Source organism: Cynocephalus volans, chromosome 12, assembly GCF_027409185.1.
Source record: "Cynocephalus volans isolate mCynVol1 chromosome 12, mCynVol1.pri, whole genome shotgun sequence".
Lineage (NCBI taxonomy): Eukaryota > Metazoa > Chordata > Mammalia > Dermoptera > Cynocephalidae > Cynocephalus > Cynocephalus volans.
The window spans coordinates 23,578,575-23,600,351 of record NC_084471.1 but is presented as its reverse complement, the minus strand read 5'-3'; the positions used below and the strand labels follow the sequence as shown (position 1 = coordinate 23,600,351).

Below are 21,777 nucleotides of genomic sequence, written 5' to 3'. Positions count from 1 at the left end.
GTCAGTGTTTCATAAACTTCACTCTGGGTGCCTGCTTTGGCTGACAGCCCACTACTAAGCCCGGGCGGGTAGCTGAGGGCAGAAATTGTGCTGGTTACTATAGCATCACCTTGGAAAGGATCCCTCCGTGAGAGCCACAGGGGAATGAGATCAGGGAGGGCAGGCGGGGGATGTGGGGGAAGTGGCAGGAGGGGCTGCAGCCAGGCCGCAGATGCTGCTGCTGGTCTCGGGCTCCTCGTGGGCTGAAGCCCCTGAACTGCTCCAGCTGCAGCCAGGGAGGGAGGGAGGCTGCGCTCAGTCTGAGAGTGGCTGTCTGAGACAGCGGCTGCAGGCTACCGCTGAGCTTGTAGCTCTTCCAAGGGGCCGAATTCCCAGCCATACCCCTTAGCCTCTTTTCGGGTGTGGTGGGGGAGAGAAGAGAGTTGTCTCATTTGGGAAGATTTGGGCTGGGTTTTATCTCTCTTGATTTTAAGTAGTTACCTGCATGAGAATTTCATCAAAGGAAAGAGAGTGGTCCCCACACTGGAAATGAGAAAGGATGACTTTCTGAGACTATCTGTTAACGGCTCAGAGGTGCCCCCCATTCAAAATGCCTTTTAAAGCATTTGATACCTTCAAAGAAAAAATTCTGAAACCTGGGAAGGAAGGAGTGAAGAACGCCGTTGGAAATTCATTGGGGATTTTACAAAGGTAAAGTTCAAATGCAAACTTCAGGTTTATTTCTGAGTAATCTAATGTTGCCAAAGTGTGAGAGACTTTGCGTCACATTTTAAAAACCACACTTTAATGAGGAGGGGTTGGGTCAGATTAAATGGGTTCTGGACCCTCCTTCCAGCTCCAACAGTCTATGTCTGGAGGAGAAAAAAAGATGCATGAATAGTATTGAGTTGAATTAGGAAAAGACCAAAAACAAGTATTCTGTTTGTACAAAAGGATTTGCACTTACCGGAGATGGTGATATTGCATATGGTATGTTTGGCATTGAATTAGAAAGGATTTAGGGAGATAATATGTCGTGTTAATTCAATAGTAATGACAAATATAGTTATGCTTTGAGCTGGAATAATTTTTGAATTTTTCACTTTATTTTTCCACTATAAATGCAAATGAAATGATTGCCATTTTTTTTAGTTTGTTAAAATATATAAAGTGGTTTCTGATTGTATAGTTTCAAGGAGAAGGATAGTTTGAAAAAGGTGACTTAAAAAATCAGTATTTAAAGCAGAAAATCTCATATGATTGCAGTGGGAAAATAACTACTGTCATTGGATTAAATGAGATCTTAGTCCAAACCAAAAAATAAATATTTTTTAAAAGTAAAATATATTATGGAATGAGAGTTTGCCATAAATGAGTGAATTGAAATGACATTTTAATTTGTGAATTTTTATAGACATAGAAAACGCCTCTCAGGTTATATAGATGAATTAATAAGTGGTCCTTATGTGCAATGTAAAATGACTCCTTTAACCCTCTGATATAAATAAATGTGAAAAATACCCTCGATAAGTTTTTGGTGTGTTTGAATGATTGTTTTTAATCCTAGTGTGTGAAAATGCTACCTGGTGTCTCCTTTTAACTTTTCTATGTTATCATTTAAATTTAAAAACTTTTGCATTTAAAGGACTATTTCTAGGCAAACTGGGATTCATTTCATTTCTTGTGTTTTATAATGCACACGCTCCTGTCATTGTATAATTTTCCATTGTATCCCTCTTGATGAACTTTCAAATTAGAGGATGGGACCTTATTAATTTAGTAATTAAAAACAAAAAGGCTTCAATCAGACCTACACTCAATTTTCATATATAGATGAAAACATAGCTCAGTGACAGCAGCGTAAACCAGCCAAATATAGAAAGTGATTGTAGTAACATTTTTAAAGGAGTGTTTTATCTTTCTGTTGAGTGCTCCCCAGGTAACACCCTTTTATGGTGGTGTTCATTTGATTAGAAATGCAAAAGAAGGCACAATGGCTTAATTGGCTTATTCAAGTGATGACAAAGGAATCTGGCAAAGTCAGAAGTAAATAAAAAACATGACTTCAACCCATAATCTCCATTATAATCACCGAAGTCTGCCTTAGTTTATAAAATACTTGACCAAAAAATACTTAGGAGTTTCCAAACTTCAATTAACTGCTTCTTTTTTGTTTTTTTGGCGGCTGGCCGATACAGGGATCAAACCCTGGACCTTGGTGTTGTTAGCACCAAGCTCTAATCAACTGAGCTAATCGGCCAGCCCTAATTGCTTTTTTGGAATTTAGTTGTCTTTTCATTAGGAGACTTGTTCCTAAGAGCTGGTTTTGCTATGTTCGATTAGATGATCCACATGAAGGCCTTTTTGTTTACCAAATTGGTTTACAAGTAGGAATATAACAACATTAGTAATTTCCAACTTGTGCGACCTCGACCAAGTATCATTGAACAGTTTCCTTGGAATTGCATCACAGGGCAATAGAAAATTGGCCAGCACAATGCTAGAGATAGAGATGCACCAAGTAAATGCTAGGTGTTGCTGTCATTGTTATAACTGTAGAATGGCTTTAGAAAAAAAAGCCAAACTTGAACCCCTTCTTTCAGTGATCTCTAGAGAGATTATTGGCAGAGGAAGGAAAAAAGACATCACTTGACTAGCGATCCAAGTCAATCCTCAGCTCTGGTTGTCTTTGAGTAGAGCTCCAGAATTATCGAGACAGCTCTGCCATGCATTGGGTATTAAAGGCAGTTCCCTAAGATAGTTATATGTAAAGAGACCTGCCCAGAGCCTGGTGTATATCGGGCATTCCACCCTCACCTTATTGATTTTCACATAAAACCAGCTGACAGAATCTAACGTAAGAAAAAAAAAACTACTTTCTGTTTTGTAAGGGAAAGGAGCATGTGGAAGTTACAACCCCCTACTTTCTAACTGAGCAGGCATTGTAAATCATAGATGTTTTATGTTTGGGACTGTGATCATCATCAAAATGCAACTCTTGAGATGCTTTTTAATCACAGAGTGTTCCTCATGGTCAGGGGAGTGGTGAATGCATAGGAAAGCATTTGAGAGTTCACACATGAGGCTGATTGCAGTCAGGTGTCATTAGCCTTCTTGGAGAACAATCATTGACAAGAGGTAGCTGAACAATTAATTAGCTGAAGGTATAATGATATTTCAGAAGTGTAGGAAGAAAGAAGAGGCACTCACTTATAGTCTAGTATTAGACTATACACATGACATAGAAGTCGTTAAACTTGAAAATTAATGTCCAGAAATGGTCATGCAGACTCGTTTAACTTAAATGATAATGTGGTTATCCTCTAATACCTTACATGTGAAAAAAAAAAAAAATGGCAAACAGTATGTTCCAGACACTGTAAGCTCATTTAATTCTATTAACAACACCACACTACAATTTTACAGGAAAAGAAACTAAGGCACAGAGAGGCTGAGTAACTCGCCCAAGGTCATACAGCTTGTAAATGGCAGAACTGGTGTTACAAGGGCCACTCAGCTCCTGGCTGAGGCTCCCCCAAATCGATATTGAACTTACAGGTTCAACTGCCTGCTCCCAGACAAAAACCAAACAAACAAAAGTCAAATATTGGTGAAAATGGAAGTCAGCTTTTATTCAGGAATACCAGTGACCTGAGGAGAGATGATAGCTAACCTATCTCTCTGGTAAATCTGAAGGAAAATGACCAGGCCGAATCCATCTCAAAGATACAGGTTTACTGAGGGGGTTTTTAGACAGCGGGATGAGGGAATGGAACGTGGGAAATGAAAAGCAGGAGAGAGGGGGACGTGAGCAGTGAGGGCTTCATGCAAGGTCTCAGGTGCAAAGTCTCGCCAAGGCTCCAACTGGTCTCTGCTCCAGGGTCTGGGTAGTATGTGCTGGTCTACAGCTTCAGGCTGGCTGGAAAACTACATTCGTGTAAATAATGGCATCTTGCCCCATAACCAAGGTTCAAAATATCAAATAACTGTGGGAAAAGAGGGAACTCAGAGAAATGCATGCTAAGAAAAAAAAAAAAAAAGAAAAAACCTGTGTTCTTTTTAAAGTCTTTTAGAGCCCATGAAGTTTTAGGTCCCAGTATGGCCTCAGTCCTGGTCACTTCAACACTGGGTTTCAAACGAAATCTATGCCTATCATTCTTAATCATAAACTACGCTACCTTTCTAATTAAGTGTGTTTCCTCTTCTCACTTGCTCTTTTGAAATTAAACCACTAGCTGAACATTTATCTGCTTGGGAGAGTGTGGTGCTGATAACATTAAGGTCAAGGGTTCAGATCCCCATACCAGCCAGGTGCCAAAAAAAGAAAGAAAAAAAGAAATTAAACCTCTTACTTAAGCTTAGGGGGTTACTTGAACTGCAGTCTATCCAGCAACTTCTGAACCTAATGTCAAGTATGGGCTTTTCTCGGTTGTGCTATTGAAGGCTTCCCCCAAGGGAGGCTGAGGGGGAGTCTGGTTTCCTTACATGTATGCACATCTTTCCTTTAAAGAGTTGGAACCAGTCCCTGCACTGTGGCTGTCCACAGCATTTAGGGCTTATGTTTTAAACATACATACCACGTGTACAGTTCCTGCTCCATTGTGTAAGGCAGGTATATTAAAGCATGCTCTGAGATCAGGTGACCCTGAGTTCCACTTGCCACAACATCCTTTCCTTCCCTGCCTGCATGATCTCAGGCAATGCGGCTCCCACCCTTGCAGCCTGGATGATTTATTAAACCAAGCCAGATCACATCTCACCCCTGCTCAAAACCTCCCCACGTTTCCCACCTCACTCAGAGTTAAAGCCAGTGTCCTTGAAATGCCTTTAAGCCCCTGCATGATCTGTAGGGGCCTTGAGACGTCCCTTTGACTTCATCTCTGACATTCTTTTTCTGGTTCCTCCCTCTTATTGGAACTCCTGGGACCCACTCCTGTCCAGGCTTTTGCACCATCTGTTCCCTTTGCTTAAATGCTTTTCTCCCAAATAGCCCAATGGCTCATTCCCTCACTTTCTCCAAGTCTCTGCTCAAAGTTTGCCTTCCCAGGGAGGACTTTCCTGGCCATTCCATTTAAAGAAGCAGCTCACCTTCCATTCTCCTCTCATCTACCTCTCTGTCTTTCCCCCTGCTTTGTTTTACTCCATGGTTTTTACTCTACCTCTGTTTTAGGCAGGGCTCCCTAAAAGCAGAGCCTGAGACAGGGATTTGGGGGAGCCTAGAATGTGATTTCTTGAGGGAGAGCTCTTCCTGACCAAAACTGGGAGGGAGGGAGTAAAGCAAGATAGGAAAGGAGAAAGAACCAAGCAAGGACGTGATTTCAGGTAATGCACAGGAGCTAGACCCACAGGGGAGGCTCTGGAACATAATTGGTACTGAGTCGTCCTTTTGAGACAAGTGGGGTCAGCCTTTCGTATCTCTGCATCAGTCAGTCACTGGCTGTGGGCTACCCCAGCAGGGGTGGGGGGTTTATTTAGAGGCCACTCATTGTCCAGCAGTTCTCCTGAGAAGGAAGCAGTTGTGAGCTGTTAGCAGCTCTGGGAGCAGAAGTGTGTGGCAGCTCCAGAAGAGTGCTGGCCTGATGAAGGGATCTGGGGAGCATACCACAGTGTCCACGACAGCTCACCCACTGCACTGCTCAGATAGTTGCTTCTCACATGAAGTTCACTCCATCCTTCTACAGCATCTCCAAGATGCTGTGGTCTTTATTCCTGAGGAACCTTCCAGAGAAGGGTTAGTAGAACAGACTTCAGCTTCCACCCTCACAACTGTCCCTGCTCTACGCTCATCGTCCATTCCCCTCACTTCTGTTGGCTTGTCTGGCAAGTTGACCCAGAACTTCAACTTCTGAGGGATCTGAACTCCTGACCCACCAGCTAAGCCCTTCACCACTGCCTAGGAGTTCATGTAGATCCTTATCTTGGAATGTTTCTCTTTCCGTACAAAATGGGTGACCAGATGACTGCTCAAAGCTCTACATATTTGGAGGATGTCCTCTGATCACCATCCTTCAGGGTCACCCCTGAGTGGGGCTGTAGTGAAGCAGCAGCCCATTCTCAACTTGCTATAACATACCAAACTGACCACCTGTGAACCTAGCTCAGTTTTTTCCCCTCCTTTCAATTGTTCGTAGGTGTGAACTGATGGAGAGGCATTGGTGCAACAGTTATAGGTCATGAGGGAGTCTTGACCCTCTGACATAGGCTTACTTGTGCTCTGTGGCCCTGCTGGTGTTTGATCCTAGATGTCCCACTTCCATCTTATGATGAACATTAGAACTTGATAGGTCTGATAGTACCCAGCACATGATAGGTAGTTCTGGCTACATGGTCTATTGACATTCCATGGTCAGATGCTGCATCTCTACCAGTGCTCAGTAACATGCCAGGAACTGTGTTTTGCATGTTGTGTATTTCTCTACTGTAGGTGGCATGACTTTGTTCCAGAGTCCTAAGGGTATATGCTATATTTCTTCTATTGGGTTTTGTCAGAAATCTCATATGGCATGTTATCCTACCCAGATTTCTTTAGTACCACGGGTATACATGGCCCTAGTGGCAGGATTGCTCTGCTTTTGGATCTCATTAAAAACTAGCAGCATTTTATGTTATGTAGTAAGTGGGTTAGAACAATACTCCCTAGTGTGGAAAATACTTCCTCCAAAACCCAAAGATGTCTACCAAGCATTGTGCTTCCTTCTTAGTGGTAGGAGGTACAAAGTACAATAACTTTTCCTTTGCTTCGGAGTGAATGTTCTGGAATGTTCTTAACCACTAGACTCCTATGAACTTTGCCCATGTGGTGTGCCTGAGAATATTTGTAGCAGTTATTTCCCACTCTGTAGAGCACATGTGTTTTGCTGAGACATCCAGAGTACTTGTCACCTCTTGTTCATGAGGTCTAAACAACATGATGTCAATTATTAGACATATCAACGTGATGTTCTGCAGACATTCCAGAAGGTCTCTCTGACTATATTATGAGAGAGAACAAGACCATGATTATATACTCATTTTTCTATGTCAATGCAAACTTCTTCTGATCCTCCTTCCTAATAGGTATGGAAAGAAAGCACCAGATCAAGAGAGACATGCTATGTGCCTGAGCTGTGTCTGTGGTAGTCCACTGTCATCCACCACGATCCATTAATTTTCCTGTAGGGGGCCAGGCTGATGAACTAAATGGGGATATAATGGGGACAAAAACCAGTGCATCCTTTAAGTCTTAGAAGGTGGAACTAACCTCTGTCATTCTCTATAGTGTAATACTGTTTTTGTTTATCATCTCACCTAGTGATGGCAGTTTCACGGGCTTCCATTTGACCTTTTCTGCTACAGTAGATTTTATTTTACAAGTAAAAAAAAAACAATATAAGGGTTTATCCAGATGTTAGTTTTCTCCATCCCAATTATACATGGGGAAATGAGCACTAGGTGGGTCCATGGGCCAATTGAACACACTGTGAGATGGACCTGGACCAGGACTCCATTTATTACGTGACCCTCATAAGCCCCACTCTAACAAGGGGGTCATGATAATGCTGTAGAACCCTGAGTATCAACATCAACTTGCCCCTTTACCCAAACGTCTTCAAAAGATCGGGCTATTCCTCTTTCCTTAGTGTATGTTTACCCAAATAGATGGCTGTAGATTCCTTGGGGGAAGGACTGAGGGAATCAGTACTGTATTCCTTTCTGTGGTGTTCAGATTCCTTTGTCATGGAAACCCAGCATCTCCTTCAGTCTTTGGATTCTGGTCTAGAAACTGGGCAAGAAAGTGTGACTTATTTCAATTGGGGTGGCCCACCTCAGCCTCCTGCTCATACACCAATTCTTGATCTTGTCTGATCATATATATTAGGCAATACCCTTGTTGGCTGCCCATTTATTTTGTCCCTAGGGGCATCATGTTCTGTCAGTCATCTCTGAGATTCCCGTGAGTCAAATCCCCAACTGTCATTCCAAATTTGCTGCCCTTGCCTGTGATGGTTAAGTGTTGTCACTGGCCTCTACTAGTCAGGATTCTATCATCCCAATTGCCACTAGTTCTGGAACAGCACCTCCTGCTGTGAGACCCAGACTGCAGAGGACACAACCTCTGAGCTTCTCGGTGGTGCTGGCGGCCTCATCACTACGGCGTTCCTTATTGCCTAGTAAAGAGAGTATCCCTCAGGCCTCATGAGGCACATAGTTCCTTTGTGGGTTTTCTGGTCTTATGTAGTAAATCCGTAACTGCACATCCATTTCTTTGAGCCTTTTGATCCCTTTCTGTATGAACTGCTGTAACAGTTCTAGCATTTCTCCTTAAAAAAAAAAATCAGTTAAAGAGTGACCTTTTAATTGATCAAGAATATGATAAACATTGAAGATATAACAATCATGAATTTTTATCCTTTAAACAACAGATATCAAAACATCAGTTCAAGGAATAGAATATAGTTGATTTAATTCTCACTAATTCATCTCTATGTTTAGATCAAATTGAGCGGTCTTTATACCAGGCATTAAAAAACGAAATAGGCCTATAAATTAGGTTTATTAAACAAAGAAGGAAAAGAGAGAATGTGGACTTGGACCAAAGAAAGAATACTCTTATGGCCTTGAGTGTTCTTTCTTGGAATACATGTCAGCAACAAGAGGAACAATGTTGGACATGCCTCTTAGATTATGACCTGAGTTCACCGTGTCCCCACTTCAGGTGTTTACTCAGAGGAGGACGTCATTTATGGTCAAATCTCCTTCAAAGATGTGCTGTTATTCACTGAACCACAAGAAACCCTCAAGTTATTTTTTAAAAAAGTCATGATGGCCATATCCTATATCTCTGAGCATGATGCAATAATGACTAGAAATTAGTACATAATTTCATTGAAAAAGTCATCAAGCTCCTCTTAACATCTCTATTTTGTTTAAGTGTCTAAGAGTCACATTAGCAGCTTAGGAGAACCATTTCCCTAATCCTTGACAGGATGTCAAATCCTGTGTAATGGGACAATGCCCCCTGTTTTAGTTTCTCATGGCTGCTGGAACAAAGTACCATAAACTGGGTGGCTTAAGACAACAGAAATTTATTCTCTAACAATTTTGGAGGCTAGAATTCTAAAATCAAGGTGTCAACAGGGCCTTGTTCTTTCTGAAAGCTCCGAGGGAGGATTAGTTCTTGCCTCTTCCTAGCTTCTGGTGGTTGCTGGTAACCCATGGCATTCCTTGGCTTTATAGCTCCACATCCCAATTTCTGCCTTTGTTGTCACATGGCCTTCTCCCTGTGTCTCTGTGTCTGTGTGTTCAAATTCCCCTCTTCTTACAGTGACACCAGCCACATGGTTGGAGTTCACCCTAATCCAATATGATCTCATCTTAACTTGATTACATCTGCAAAGACCCCATTTCCAAATAAGGTCACATTCATAGGGGTTGGGGGTCTTTTTGGAGGACACAATTCAACCCACCCCCATACTGACAAACTCTTCCTCATCCAACTTCATTATCCCACGCCCCTCTAAATCCAACCTGTTCAGGATCCCTTCCCAGGCATGCTTTCCTGCTTCCTGCTGCAAATGTGAGTCAGATCTTGCTTCTTTGGCATATGACCCCTCTCCCCCACTGGTAGGCCTAGTACTTGCCCAATCTGATCCTTACTGAGATTTGATTTTAATTATTGGTCTGGTGGCCAGTAGGAAAGGTGGGAGTAGTTCCTGAAAAGGGTCAGAAGCTATGAATATTCCACCTACCACAAGAGATGGGGCCCTCATTGCCAGCCAGCTGGTGAGTAATCAAACTCCAACATCTCATCTTTAGGGTCTGCTTCCAAGGACTCCTGCCTCTTAAGGACTCCCCACCTCAGGATTCTGCCCAAGAAGCAGGATACAGAACCCGTAAGCTTTTAGACCCTCAGCCTTCTCTCTCTAAACATCTTTTATCTTCTCCTAACCCAGAAGTATTTTTCTCATCTAAAGTTCATTTTCTCTCTTTTCCCAGTTTCTCCCAAATATTTTTACAGCAACCAAATTCTCTAAGTGCTTCTTAAAGCTTAGTGCAATGGCCATAGACTCAATACCTGCAGAGCAAAGCAGGCCATATTGTATTTTTTTGACATAAATGCACTTTTTGTATTAACACACTCTCCACTTCCACAAAGAAATATGCTGTTTCGTTCAAAGTTCTCAGTTGCAATCAACAGAATCCACTTTAGCTAAAGTGGAATAAAATTGAGTAAACCATGTTAGGAGGAGCTCAGAATCCATGGGAGGACCAGGTCTGGATGCTCTACCTCTAGGAAAAAGGCAGCAGAGAACATATGAGGGTACTTCAAAAAGTTTGTGGAAAAATGCAATTACAAGGTAATATGAATCTTTCCATGAAATTTTTGAAGACCCCTCATGTTATATCATGCCACTAGACTGTTCTGGATACAACACAGCTGCCACCACTGCCTGCCTCTAAGTACTGACCATAGTTATGACTTGTTCCAGAAATTCTGCCACAGAGCTCACAGAGGAACCAGCTGCCACCAGTGCTGCATGTGCTGCAATTCGCGTTGCCATTTCCCCCGCGTACTGCATTCTCCTCTCCTTCCTTCCTTCCGCATCTAAGTCTCACTCAAGTACTTCTGATTTAGCAGAGTTCACCTCTCATGTCTGCACTATAACTACAAGACAGCCTAGGGAAAGTAGTTTTTGCTACTGTTGAAGCAAGACTCAAAATATCAAGAGGCAGTTAAAATATCGGGCAGCCACGAATGATGGTTGTCTATCACATGTGTTTTCTCCTAGTCTAATTTTTATTTTTTTACTTTTGATAGACATATGGAAAACATATTTTTCTTTCTTCTAGTTTGAACTATAAGTAAAGCAACAGTGCAAGTGTAATGTTAAAAGGCAACTGAGCCCAATGTGGGGGTGACAATAGGGAGTGGTGGGGACTGTGGTTAATGGGAGAGCCAACTGTAGCCATGAAAGACTGTGGGCCTAATAATTCCAGGCCTTCAGATTTTTCAGAATAAGCCAGAAATTCAAGTTTATTTATTTGTTTTTGAGCAATCTTCTGATTTTTAAACTCTGACAATTAATCTAAATTAAAAAAAAAATCTGTACACACACATCATACCATATAACCAAAACATGGCTATGGGCCAGATGTGGCCATTGGACTGTCAGGTTGTCACCTTTGCTTTAGGCTTTTAGAATTTAAAAAAATCATAGAGACTAAGCCTTTTTTTCTACTACCCACCTTATCATTCCCTGCTGAGGCAAGGACCACTGACTCTGCTTGAATGAGGGGATAGGAAAGAGAGAAATTACCAGGAGAAAACAAAAACAGGGTAGGTTAACACCTCAAAACCTGCTGGATGCTAGGAATACTTGGTGCCTGACTTTATGAGCTCATAGTCTACTGGAAGAGGCAAATATTAATTTAAAAAACTATACAAATATAGGTACTGTGAGAGTATTGACAGGGCAGTAGTTGACCAGGTACATTTCATTGAGATTCTTTTGAATCTGGTGCACTGAAAGCCACACTGATGAGATCCTATTTCAAATCCCAAACTAGCTCTGGGGGTCAGATTTTGAATTCTCCCTCCCTTCTTTAAAATTTACTATTTATTGATTATCAAGTATAAGAAATTATGCTAAGTGTTTTATAACTCTGTCTCATTTCATGTTTACAATAGTTCCATTCTCCTTTCACAAGTGAGAGAACTGAGGTTCAGACAGGTTAAGTAACTTGCTCAATGTCACATAGCTAATAAACACCACTGTCAGCATTGAACCCAGGACTGTCTGCCTCCAGAGCATGTCCTCTCAATTCCTCTTAAATATTGCTTCTTCAGGACCTTTTAAAAATATCCATTTAGGTGAAGTACATACTCACTATTTGTAAAGTGCTTTCTGGTTAGTTTTTGTGGCACATTGGTAGCAGAGGCTGGATGTCAAATCTGGGTGTGTTCTCACTTTGCCAGCTGCAGCTGGGTGGCCCCTGCGCAAGTCTTTTAACTATTCTGAGTCTCAGTCTCCTGAGCTGTGAGATAGAGATAAGTGCTGCTTCTCAAGACTGTTATGAGCATTAAGGGAGATCATTTATATATATTAAATATATCTATATCTATATCTATATGTTTATATCCTGATGGAGTGCCTTGAGTGTAGAAGTTGGTCACCGTCCTTTGATTTCCTTCCTTCTTCCAGAAGAATAGCAACTCAATGATTGTAAAAAACAATCTGATGTAAACATGACCCTTTTGGAAGGCAAATTAGAATACTGTATAAGTCTGCTGAGGCAACCATGACAGAATACCGCAGACTGAGTGGCTTAACAACACTAATTTATTTTCTCAGAGTTCAAGAGGGTAGAAGTCCAAGGTCAAGGTGTAGGTGGGTTTGGTTTCTCCTGAGGCCTCTGTCCTTGGCTTGCAGATGGCTGCCTTCTTGCTATGTCTTCAGAAGGCCTTGCCTCTGAGCACAGGCATCCATGTCTCTCTTTGTGTCCAAATTTCCTCTTCTTATAAGGACAACAGTCATATTTGATTCAGGCCCATCCTAAGAACCTCATGTAACATTAATTCTTTAAACACCTAATCTCCAAATATAGTCATATTCTGAGGAACGGGGGTGTTAGAACTTGAACTTGTGAATTTTGGAGGGCACATTTTAGCCCATGACAAATACCGTAAGTAAGCAAGTGCATGGATTTTTAAAACGCCCAAGATTAACGGCAAGTTCTGCTCACTTTGTGCTCCAAATGTTGACTTCATTACCTACAAAACAAAGTCTCTTCTCCACAGTTAGTGGGGATATTTGAATTGTAAATAAATATTTCTTAAGTGCCTAAAGGCTAGTTAGCAATTAGACCCCTGGCACTCAGATGTCTTCTGGACAATTGTGCATGTGAACAGCAAGCATGTCTGTCCCTCGTGTATAAAGCCCCGCAGCCCACAGACTGCAGCCATCTATATTTGGAGAAACAACAATGACGGGTGTCACCCTGGAAAGAATGAAGACTTTCCGATCTAAAAGACCAAATGCAGGCAAACACAGAAAGAAACCTGAATGGGATAAATAGCTATTACGGATTATTAAAATCTGCCACTTCTTAAGAAATGAGTTCCTTTTTTTTTTTTTCCTCCCTTATTCTTAAATAACATTTTTCTCCCCCACTCTTTTTATAAAACCTGTTTCTGGGCAGGGATTAATCGATCATTACCCCTGTCTGTAAGTGCTTCAAGTCAGGAGTAATGTCTGGAATTGATCCACCAATTCCATTCAATCGAACAAGGATTCATTGTGTCCTGGCACTTTCCTGACAGAGGAATGTATAAATTGCCAAGGAAACACCAGGGATGGTGTGGACCCTCATATTTCATCAGTGCCTATTCATTTATTGTTGGTAATATTTTACTCTTTGTAGTGTAGGCTCATTTAATCTTAACAACAGCTGCATGAGACAAATATATGTGTTATACAGATGAGGAAATTTGACATTCAGAAAGGCCAAGTTACTTGCCCAAGGACACACAGCTGGTATGGGGATACTTGAGAAATTTTGTGGAAAGGTTTGTATTGCCTTTTAATTCTATTTTTCCATGAACTTTTTGAAGTACGCTCAGATGTAAGTAGCAGAGCTGGCAATCAAATCCAGGTCACGTGACTGCTTGGAAGCCTGGTTTGTTCCAGCACACAGGTGAGGTGGTGCTCAGTCTTCCTCTCTGAGCTGGATTATACAACAAATGCTCTTAAAACAACTCCAGTCTGTCTCTGAGGCTCCTGCCAGGGGGAAATTAAATTTCAGTCACTTGTGGTGCTTCCTCCTGCCACACTCAGGTTGTGCAAAGGACTCAGCTCAGGAGGCCCATCTACTTGTTGATCCACATTCACTCCTGGTCTCATGGTCCCTTGAAGTGGTGGCTCAGTTGCCACTTTGGGCAAAGGACCCTGGGACCCAGTGCCCAGCCCCCTACATCCTGTCTCCAACCAGGCGGGCGCCGTAAGGGAGTGACACCACACCCCCTTCCTTCAGGGATGCCTTCCCTTCTATCACTACCTTTTCCCTTTCTCCCCACCTCTCATGCTATTGCGTTCTCTCTCTGGAAAGTCTCAGGACATCTACGATGGCACCATGCATGTAGAGAGTGCTTGTGCTGATTCAGGTCCTCTGAAGAAGCGGACACAAAGACAGGATTAGCTATGTAAGGGATTCATTGAAGGGAAATGGGGAAGGAGCCGGAGGAGGCTGGAAGGGCATTCAGACCGCATGTGTCTGCGTAGCAGAGAGGGAAGGAAGAAAGGTAAGGGACGAAGACTTTCAGGCTACACAACAGTACCAGGAAGTTCAGTGGGGAGTCCTGGAGCCAGTCACCTGTCACAGGAGTCCTGCCTCTTGCAGGAAGGGGCCGGCCTTCTGTCCCTGCTGTGCTCAGTCCCTGGTGGAAAGCAGCTTGTGAGAAACATGGTCCCCACGTCAAAGCCGTGGTGGATTCAGAGCACGGCAGCTGGGGCTGTGTTAAATTAAGCTGCTCAAAGCCTCATCATGCCTGAAAAGTTCAGTCTTTATTATTCCTCATCTAAAGCATCTGCATGCATATGGAGAGATGCTAACAATTTTATGAATAGCAATAATAATAGTACTTCCCATTTATTAATATAAAGCTCTTTCATGTACCAGGCACTGCACTATATCATTTACATGCATCGATCATTAAACAACCCTATGAGATAGCTATTATTTTAGAGTTGAGGACTGTTATAGGCTGAATTCTGTCCCTCCCTGTCCCCCCAACCAATTCATATGTTGAAGTTCTAACCCCAGTACCTCAGAATATGACTATATTTAGAGGTGGAGTCTTTAAAAGGTAATTAAGGTTAAATGAAGCCCTTAGGGTGGGCCCTAATCTAATATGACTGGTGTCTTTATAAGAAGAGAAAATTCGGACCCAGAGATACATGGAAGGAAGACTATGTGAAGACACAGGAGAAGACAGCCAGATACAAGCTAAGGAGAGGCCTCAGAAGAAAGCAAGGACTGCTGAAACCTTGATCTTGCATTTCTGGCTCCAGAATTGTAGGAAAATAAGTGTCTGTTGTTTAAGTCACCCAGTCTGTGGTACTTTGTTATAGCAGCCCTAGCAGACTAACAGAAGGATACTGCAGCTTGGAGTGGTCAAGTCACTTAGCCACCGTCACAGAGCCAGCACATGGGAGAAACGGCACTGGGCTTCTCTCAGTCCACAGCCCATTCACTTAAATACTCTCCTCTACCAGGTCATGGTGGCTGGGCAAGGGCTACAGAGTGACAGATGCAAATGACAAAGTGACTCAGGAAGATCATGGAGACAGAACACAGCCTGTTGTTCTGGGAAACACACCTGAAAGGGGACCCAAGAGACCAAGACAGCAAAGGACGAGAGTTTCACATATCACCTCTATCCTCTCCTGGCTGTGTGATCTTGGCCAATCTGCTCCTGCTTTCTAAAGTGCTGTCATAGTCTCTGTCAAATGGGAGTATTGGATTTCCTATGTGTCACTGAACTATACTAATAATTGAATAAGATAATTACATGAAAGTGTAGAGAGAGGGAAGGGCAGAGGGAAAGAGCTGAATTTGCTTCATACAAATATTAATGTGGTTGTGATATATTATTCCTCTTTTAGCTAATGCTAATCATACTATTATAATAATGGGACAGTGTTAGAGCATCGATTTTCCATGCTCTTCAAATTATATATGTTCTGTTGCCAGAAATTCATAAAGACCACTGGAGCAGCACATTATAACCACTCCTATCATCCAAACGACTCTCAGAGATAAGAGCATCAATGTACAATCCAACGGAGTGGACTCATTAAATAATCACAAGGATTAATGTAATAAAAATAGCTGGCATACATTGAGTTTCATTATGTGTGCAGTTCTGTTTTAAATCATCTAAATGTTCACTTATGACAATGATAAGAACAACCCCACGAAGAAGAAACTGTTGTAATTCCTACCTCACAGGTGAAGAAACTGAAGCCCGGGAGGTTATGTAACTAGGCCAAAGTCACACAGCTAAGTAAGAGAAAGACTTAACATTCAAAGTAAAACACGCCGGATCCAAGATTGGACATAGATTGGAGAAGAAATGAGGCCTCCAGAATGGCTTTAAAATTTTCGCTGGAGCAACCAAAGTAACAAAATTGTTATCACTTGGGATGGGAAAGACTTCAGGAATTAATTTTTTTTTAGGGGGAACTCAATTTGGACATGTTAAGTTTGAGATGCCTATTATGTGTCCAAGGAGACATCAAATAAGACTAGATATGGAAATTGGGATCTGTCATCATATACATGGTATCTAAAGCCCAGAGACGGGAGTAGATCACCTACAGAGCATAGATAGACAAAAGAGATCTTGGAATTGAGTCCTGGACATTCCAGTGTTTATAGGTTGAGGAAATAAGGAATCAACATAAGAGATGAAACAGAGGAGCTGTCAGAGATCAAGGAGTGTGGAAGAAAATAAAGTGGCCCTGGAGGAGAGAGTGATATCAAATGCTGCTGATGGGTTGATTAAATCAGATGAGGGCTACAAATGGCCTTTGGAATTGAGCCATGTGAAGGGCACTGTTGCCCTTGAGATTAGTTTTGGTGGACAGGTTGGGGATACCTCGGTGGAGTGGGCACAGGAAAGAATGGGAAAAGAGGAATTGAAGACAGTCACTTCAGAGTTTTTCTAAAAAAAGGAAGATGAGAAATGGGCTGTGGGTAGCTGAAGGAGAAAGTGTTTTAAAATTGTAATATGGGAGAAAGAAAAGCATATTTACAGGTAATAGGAATGATCTAGTAGAAAGGAGAAAATGATTGGTGAAGTTTGGGAGTGGGAATTTCTGGAACATTCATGAGCAGATGACAGGGGATAAGATCTAGGGCCCAGAGAGAGGCGGTGGCCTTGGCTAGAAGCATGGACAGCCATAGAAGAAAAGGTAGAATGCATCAGCATAAATGCAGGTAGGAAGCAAGTTAGGTGGTGATGGGAGGTCGTTGAATTCTCTTCCGATTAATTTAATGTTCTTGCACGTTTATTAAGCTTCCACTCTGAGCTACAAATTGACATTGAAAGCTTCTTCCCATGTTTTACCTTTGTTCTCTACTTTTCTTTCAACAAAATCTGCATCACCCAGTAATTACAGCTGCTTCTGTATGGGTCTTTCTTCCATGCCAGCCTAAGACCTAGAGGCAGGCAGAGAACATCTCACATTCTTTATTGTTCCCCAACACTTAGCACAGAACTTGACACACAGTAGGCTCTCAACAGATATCTGATGAACTGGATTGAATCCAGTATAATTGTTTCTCTATACATGTGCTTTAAACCTGATTTTGTTTGAGTCATAAGAACCTGCCAAGATTTTCTGTATGGATCGGTGGGCAAATTATTCATGTTTCAATCCAACTATTCTGTTAATCATTGTATGAGCTATTTATTGTTGAATTTAGCATTTATGAAAACTTGTAAAGATTTGCTTATTTTTACAAAGACTTGGACCTTAATTGGGCCATGGCAGTTTCCTCAGAAGGGTTACAATACATGAGAGGATACAAACAGCTCCTTTTACATTTTGCCCAACTATGTTTTTTTTTTTTTTTTTTTTTCCTAATGAAGAGGGTAAATTCATTGTAATGGACATGCCATAATCAGAACCTATAGAAGTTGGTGAAAAATTCTGCCATTTGGATAAACGGTGCTGGAGGATCACCTGCTTAGAAGAACCACCTAAAGAAGAAAGGACACATAAGCGACTGGGTGTGTTGTGATAGAAAATGTACCTCCCCACCTCCACGTGGTATTTATTAACACTTAGAAAAAGAGGAAGGAATAAAAAAGGATCTGCAAATGAATTAATTTTCTCCTGCGTGTCTTTTTAGCAAGCTTCAAGTGACACTAAAATCTAAGTCAAGTATAACAGCTGGGTCACGCCATGTAGATGAAGTCTGTCAATATTCTTTCTGCAGGAAATTCCGTGCAGCAAGTTAAGGACGTGGAATCTGGACTTGGGTTTGCATCTTGCCCCAAATGACTTAGTTTCCTCATCTACAAAATGGCATAATAGCATTTCTACCTCACAGGTTGTTATGAGACTTAAATGATTTAATGCCTATAAAAGTCCCAAATAATCTTCAGAACATCAATATCTTTAGCCATTATCATTTACTTTAATAATAATAATAATAATAATAATAACCTCTAAAAATACAGGCTGCGTTCTACTTTGGGTATTTTCTTTCTTGGTACACTTGTTCTTTTTGTCTAGTACACTTTCTTTTTTCTCTACTCCTGGCTTTTATTCTCTGCCCTTTCTTTCTCTGATGCAGAAACATCGACGGGACCAATGAGGAAGAAGACAACATTGAGCTGGATGAAGAAGGAAGGCCAGAGCTGACGGCCAGGCCGGGCCCCCCACTCTGTGACTGCAGCTGCTGTGGCCTCCCCAAGCGCTACATCATCGCCATCATGAGTGGGCTGGGATTCTGCATTTCCTTTGGGATTCGGTGCAATCTTGGAGTTGCCATTGTGGAGATGGTAAACAACAGCACTGTGTATGTCGATGGAAAACCAGAAATTCAGGTTGGTATCAACCTATGGTGGGGGTTGTTGTGACTACAGCTGTGTGAATACTTTGCCACATGGAAAAACCATAATTTATTTATAAATTGCACCACAATTTACTCACTGGTGTGGCAAAAATGTAGAGTAGCTACAATGTGCAGGGGACAGAGTGGTGAACAAGGTAGACACGTAGGTGATGACACCTCGGGATTGCAAGTGCTACGCTGGGGGTGCACGGGATGCTCGGGCTCATGTAGAAGAGGGCCTCGCCCAGACTTTGATGTCATGAGAGAATTCTCGGAGAAAGTGGTGGCTGGACCAGACAAAGAGAAGCTTTAGGCGGGTTCAGAAGAGTGTTTGAACAAAGAGGAGCATCGTATGTGAAGGACTGTAGGAAAGAGAGAGAGGGAAACAGAGAGCACACGTGGTATGTTTTAGGAACTGAGACTGGAGTGCTTTGCCTTTTCTGTGTCATGGACACCTTTGGCAACCTGGTGACGACTTATGAACGCTTTGTCAAAATAATGTTTTAAAGTCTTAAAATACAAAGGATTATAAATGGAGCCAATTATATTAAAATACAGATGTCAAACTATTTAAAAATCAAATTTGTGATATAGAAACATATAGGTTACTTTATTAACGCCGTCAGATGACAAAATCTAGCAGTGGGTCTAAAATTTACTGTAATTTTAAGTTTGAAGTGTAAACAATTGTTCAAGATAGGGGCAATGACCGTAATATGATTTGAACATATTTATGATTTCTACTAGTGACAGAGTCACAGGTATTTGTGATACTACTGTGGCCTGTTGCCCAAGTTCATAATTGCAGAAAATGCTAAATTTCAGTTAACCGTTAGTAAAAATAAAGATGTAAGGTTTTTCCCATCCAAGTTTTAAGACCCACAGGATTCTACCCACACACTCCAGGCCAAGGACTCCTAGTGGGAGGATAGAATATCAGGAGATAGAGGCAGCCAAGTAAGTAGGGGCAGATCCTATGAGGCCTGGTAAACCATGTAGCAAGTCACAGATGGGCTTCACGCAGAGAGGTGATCAGATCTGCACTCCAGGACCGTCACTGCCCAATGGGAGGAGGCTGCACTGATATGAGATAAGAGTGGAGGCCCCAGGCCCACTTCAGAGGCTGTTGTCGTTATAAACAAGCATACTCTGATGCGACTTAAATTGTGTTTTATAAATCACTGGAAACATAAAATCTAGTTTGTTTCTTAAATGGTAGTCCTGGAGAAATATTGATGTCATGGCAGAAAAAACCAAAAATGTACGCTCAGTGGACACCCAATAAGCACATGTTTCATTGACGTGAACACACACACTAGAACGGCTCTTGTGGAAATACACTCATGTGCAGAGAGGCATGTAATAGTTCTCTGGTCTCCACCCATGTTTGGAGAAACATTTAGATCAGAGTTTCTCAAACCGGTGTCTGGGAAATCATTGCTCTGCAGGTTGTAGTATGAAGGTGTCGCATGATGTGGAGACTGTTCTGTGCTGTGTCCCCTGAGACTCTCTGAGAGGGGGATGAGCATCGCGGTATTTCTTGGACTGACATGACTGCAGAATGCTCTCTTTCACGCCACATCTATTAGCATCATCTGGAACCATCTTCTGCCAAGCACTGGTTTGGGAAAATTTGATTTCAATCCATTAAAAAAGAAGTCTTTAGTTGGTCTGCTGGCTATTTGTTTTTTGTTTGTTTTTTTTAACTAAAATTATTCTGCCAGAGGAAAGCAGCATCATGGAGATCCTTCTAACAAGTCTCTTTTTGATGCTATACAGAATGATGTATATTACGAAGGTTTCAGACGTGTATCACATGCATTCTTTCAGCCTTTTGTGAGAAAGACCAGCTAATTAAAACTTGTCTGCTGAGGCCCAGATCAAAATGAGATGCTGTTTTGCATTTGTTTGTTGTGTGAGAAGATAGGTCTAGGTCAATAGAGTCTGCTTTGAGGCATATGGAAAAGAGATTTTGGTAGACCAAGGAACAGTGCCAGTGTGCGCTCTCTAGTTTCTATGGTTTTGCCCTCTGGAGTTATAGAGAAACTGATTAATATCTAAAATATGCTTTACATTATTTTCTCTAGCCTCAGGAGTACCATTTACTCCTGAGTTTTAGTAGCATTTAAGAAGCTCTAGCAGAACTCCAATTTGTAGCAGTCATTTCTCTCTTGTCCAAATAGAACAAAGCTTAGATATCAGCTGAGCATTTTCAACTGTATGACAAAAATTTCCCTAATTGTATTAAGAAAGTCTCTGAATGGCTGGCATTTTTGTTTGGTTAGTTTTTTGTTTTATGGGGAAAAACTAGATATTTTGCACTGAGATTTTTTAAAAAAATTGAAAAATAATTGGGCCAGCCCCCGTGGTGCACTCGGGAGAGTGCAGTGCTTGGGAGTGCAGCGGCGCTCCCGCCGCGGGTTCGGATCCTATATAGGGATGGCCGGTGCGCTCACTGGCTGAGCACGGTGCGGCCGACACCACACCATGGGTTGGAATCCCCTTACCGGTCACAAAAAGGACAAAAAAAAAAAAAAATTGAAACATAATTGATTATACATATTTGTGGGGTACAGAGTTGACTATCAATACTTGTGTATAATATGTGATGATCATATCAGGATAATTAGCATATTCATCATTATAAAATGTAATCATTCTTTGTGTCCATTAACCAATTTCTCGCTAACCCCTCTCCTCCTGAAATATTTTTAAATTCTCATTTTCTAAAGAGGAAGAGAAGTAAGCAGTATAAATAGGTAGGTCTTTCAAATATGTGGCACATGTTCTACAGGTGGCACAAAGGGTGATTTTTAGCTAATGCATGAATAACCATTTGTTGGTTTAATAGTTATGAGTTAAAACAGCATCTGGTAAGCAAAAAGAAAATGATCAAAGTTTAGAAAACTTGCAACTATTTCTCATTATCCTCAAGAAAAGTCCAAAGTCTTCCCCTGGTTCCAGAGCCCTGTAGGGTTTAGAGCATGGGCTTTGTGACTGGCAGATCTGGTTTCAAACTTGACTCTGCTATTAGTTCTGGGACCTTGGGCAAGTTGTCTTTGTGTCCTGGTCAGGGATTGCTGTTGCAAAGAATAGAAGTTCAGTGAAACCAGCTCAAGTTAAATAGAGGATTATTGTAGGCCTGTAGGGGGATCTCATGGAGATGAAGTGCAGAAAGCAGGTCTATTGTTTATG

The 21,777-nt window shown here is 41.7% G+C and overlaps 1 protein-coding gene across 2 annotated transcripts in view; it reads left to right on the top strand.

Moving 5' to 3' along the window:
* Nucleotides 1-589: 589 nt before the first annotated feature.
* Nucleotides 590-21,777, top strand: part of SLC17A8 (solute carrier family 17 member 8) — a 44,168-nt gene continuing 22,980 nt past the window's right edge. For both annotated transcript variants that reach the window (XM_063075964.1, XM_063075963.1), the window contains exons 1-2: nucleotides 590-690; nucleotides 18,322-18,574. In XM_063075964.1, coding sequence (XP_062932034.1) covers nucleotides 590-690; nucleotides 18,322-18,574 — 354 coding nt within the window. The remainder of the gene's footprint in view (nucleotides 691-18,321; nucleotides 18,575-21,777) is intronic.